The 2,757-nt window shown below is 28.9% G+C and overlaps 1 protein-coding gene across 1 annotated transcript in view; it reads right to left on the reverse strand.

Annotated features, from left to right (window-relative positions):
• Nucleotides 1-1,091: 1,091 nt before the first annotated feature.
• The window catches only part of LOC111083751 (chromosome transmission fidelity protein 18 homolog), a gene marked incomplete at its 5' end in the record, with an annotated part of 14,032 nt that continues 12,366 nt past the window's right edge, over nt 1,092-2,757 (reverse strand). Inside the window, one exon of the mRNA XM_022380423.1 lies at nt 1,092-1,202. Within this exon, the coding sequence (XP_022236131.1) occupies nt 1,092-1,202 (111 nt within the window). The remainder of the gene's footprint in view (nt 1,203-2,757) is intronic.

Below are 2,757 nucleotides of genomic sequence, written 5' to 3' on the forward strand. Positions count from 1 at the left end.
TATCTAGTAAATACTAGAGCATTCGCCAAGATACGGGATAGTTCTAGAAACTAGAGGGCGTGAGAATAGTCACGTCATCTCGATGACGCAACAATATTATCTATCACTATAATTTATCTTGACTAGTATTAGCTATGTATGAATTATTTTTAACAGAGAAATTTTTTTTCTTAGGTTTAATTTGTATGTTTTGAATTTTGCACAAAGCTATATGAGGGCTATCTGTGCTAGCCATCCCTAATTTAGCAGTGTAAGACAAGAGGGGTGGCAGCTAGTCATGACCACCCACTGCGAGTCAAGTACCCTAACCACCTGGCCATGCCAGACCTCTTAGGTTTAGTTGTCTTTTTGAAAATTTGTAGGGAGAAAACCAGCTTGTAAGACATTTTCTACTGTGTTACTAATACACTACATTTTCATGTACAACAGTTTAGAGTTAAAAAAAAGTAACTTAAGCCTAAATTGTTGTACCTGAATGTCTTTTACATTAAAACAAAGGTAGTTCATAAACTTAAAATAGGAAGATTAGTCTCATGTGAGAATAATCGATTACATGAACGTAACTGATTAATAAGCCCAAAGATTAATCAATTAGTAAATTCCATTAATTTCCCACCTCTATTTTATATCTTGCTAAATCAGGATTAATACAATTAATACTCCATTTAAAAAAGCATCAATTCTATTGAGATCAAATAAGCAACAACAAAATAAAAAGTGTCTCCTGCATCATTAAAAGTTCATTATAAAAATTAGACTTTGTTATCAAAACTTCATTTGAAAAAATAAGAACAATTTATTTGTGTGTATATTTTAGATTTTCAAATAAAAAGGTGCCCATTTTTCATCCAAACTCTTCTCACCAATAATAAAACTCTAAAAGATATGTAAGTCCCCTTAGTCCCACAGATATCTGTTAAGCTTTTATCAAATTACGTATTATTTTTCAGGCTGAGTATAATAGTTTTCACTACTTAAGTAAAAGCCAGTATCTAGGACGTCTAAGGCCTTATGAGTCTTTTGTACTTTAAGCTTAAAAATCTTGTTGAAAAAACAAACAGTCAAAGTAACAATGAAAAGGTGAAAGTAATTTATATTCTGACCTGTAAAGTAGAAAGACATGATCGAATATCATTTTCAGCTTTTTCACACAGTGCTAGCAAAGCTGTCATGTCTGCTCTCATCCACTGCTGGCGTGTGATCTGGAATTATATTCTCTTTCCATGTTAATTATTAAAATACGTCCATAAAGGAACTACATCTTTAAAAACAAATTAATTATTAAAATACATCCATAAAGGAACTACATACTTTAAAAAAATTAATTATTAAAATACGTCCATAAAGGAACTACATCTTTAAAAAAATTAATTATTAAAATACATCCATAAAGGAACTACATCTTTAAAAAAAATTAATTATTAAAATACGTCCATAAAGGAACTACATCTTTAAAAAACATTAATTATTAAAATACGTCCATAAAGGAACTACATCTTTAAAAAACATTAATTATTAAAATACGTCCATAAAGGAACTACATCTTTAAAAAAATTAATTATTAAAATACGTCCATAAAAGAACTACATCTTTAAAAACAAATTAATTATTAAAATACATCCATAAAGGAACTACATCTTTAAAAAAATTAATTATTAAAATACGTCCATAAAGGAACTACATCTTTAAAAAAAATTAATTATTAAAATACATCCATAAAGGAACATCTTTTAAAAAATTAATTATTAAAATACGTTCATAAAGGAACTACATCATTAAAAAAATTAATTATTAAAATACGTCCATAAAGGAACATCTTTTAAAAAATTACTTTTCCAGCATCAATGTATTCCTGGACTTGCTCTGATAATGACAGGAACAGAAAATATGTTATTTATAGCACACTGATAATGTCAGGAACAGAAAATGTGTTATTTATAGCACACTGATAGTGTCAGGAACAGAAAATGTGTGAGATGTAGTACACTGATATGTCAGGAACAGCAAATGTGTTATTTATAGCACACTGATAATGTCAGGAACAGAAAATGTGTGAGATGTAGCACACTGATAATGTCAGGAACAGAAAATGTGTTATTCATAGCAAAATGATATTGTCAGGAACAGAAAATGTGAGAGTTAATAGTACACTGATATTGTTAACAGAATCTCATGCACAAAATATTTTTGTTCAATTTAATTCACACATTTTTTTTTGAACAATTCAATTCCATAAAATGTTATGTACAATACTGGTTACTCTTGATACTTCATTCAAAATATCCTTTCTTCTTAAACCTCTATTCCTTGGGTTCTAAACACCTTTATAGTTACTTGAATTACTTATAACTCACAAAGTCACAATAAACCATAACCAAACTTCAGTCCTGCCAGCTTTATTTAAAATAACCCACTTGTAACACAGCTGTAAGTACTTTACCATAACTTACTTGTAACACAGCTGTAAGTACTTTACCATAACTTACTTGTAACACAGCTTTAAGTACTTTACCATAACTTACTTGTAACACAGCTTTAAGTACTTTACCATAACTTACTTGTAATACAGCTTTAAGTACTTTACCATAACTTACTTGTAATAAAGCTGTAAGTACTTTACCATAACTTACTTGTAACACAGCTGTAAGTACTTTACCATAACTTACTTGTAACACAGCTTTAAGTACTTTACCATAACTTACTTTTAACACAGCTTTAAGTACTTTACCATAACTTACTTTTAACACAGCTTTAAGT

Source organism: Limulus polyphemus, unplaced genomic scaffold (genome assembly GCF_000517525.1).
Source record: "Limulus polyphemus unplaced genomic scaffold, Limulus_polyphemus-2.1.2 Scaffold11028, whole genome shotgun sequence".
Classification (NCBI taxonomy): domain Eukaryota; kingdom Metazoa; phylum Arthropoda; class Merostomata; order Xiphosura; family Limulidae; genus Limulus; species Limulus polyphemus.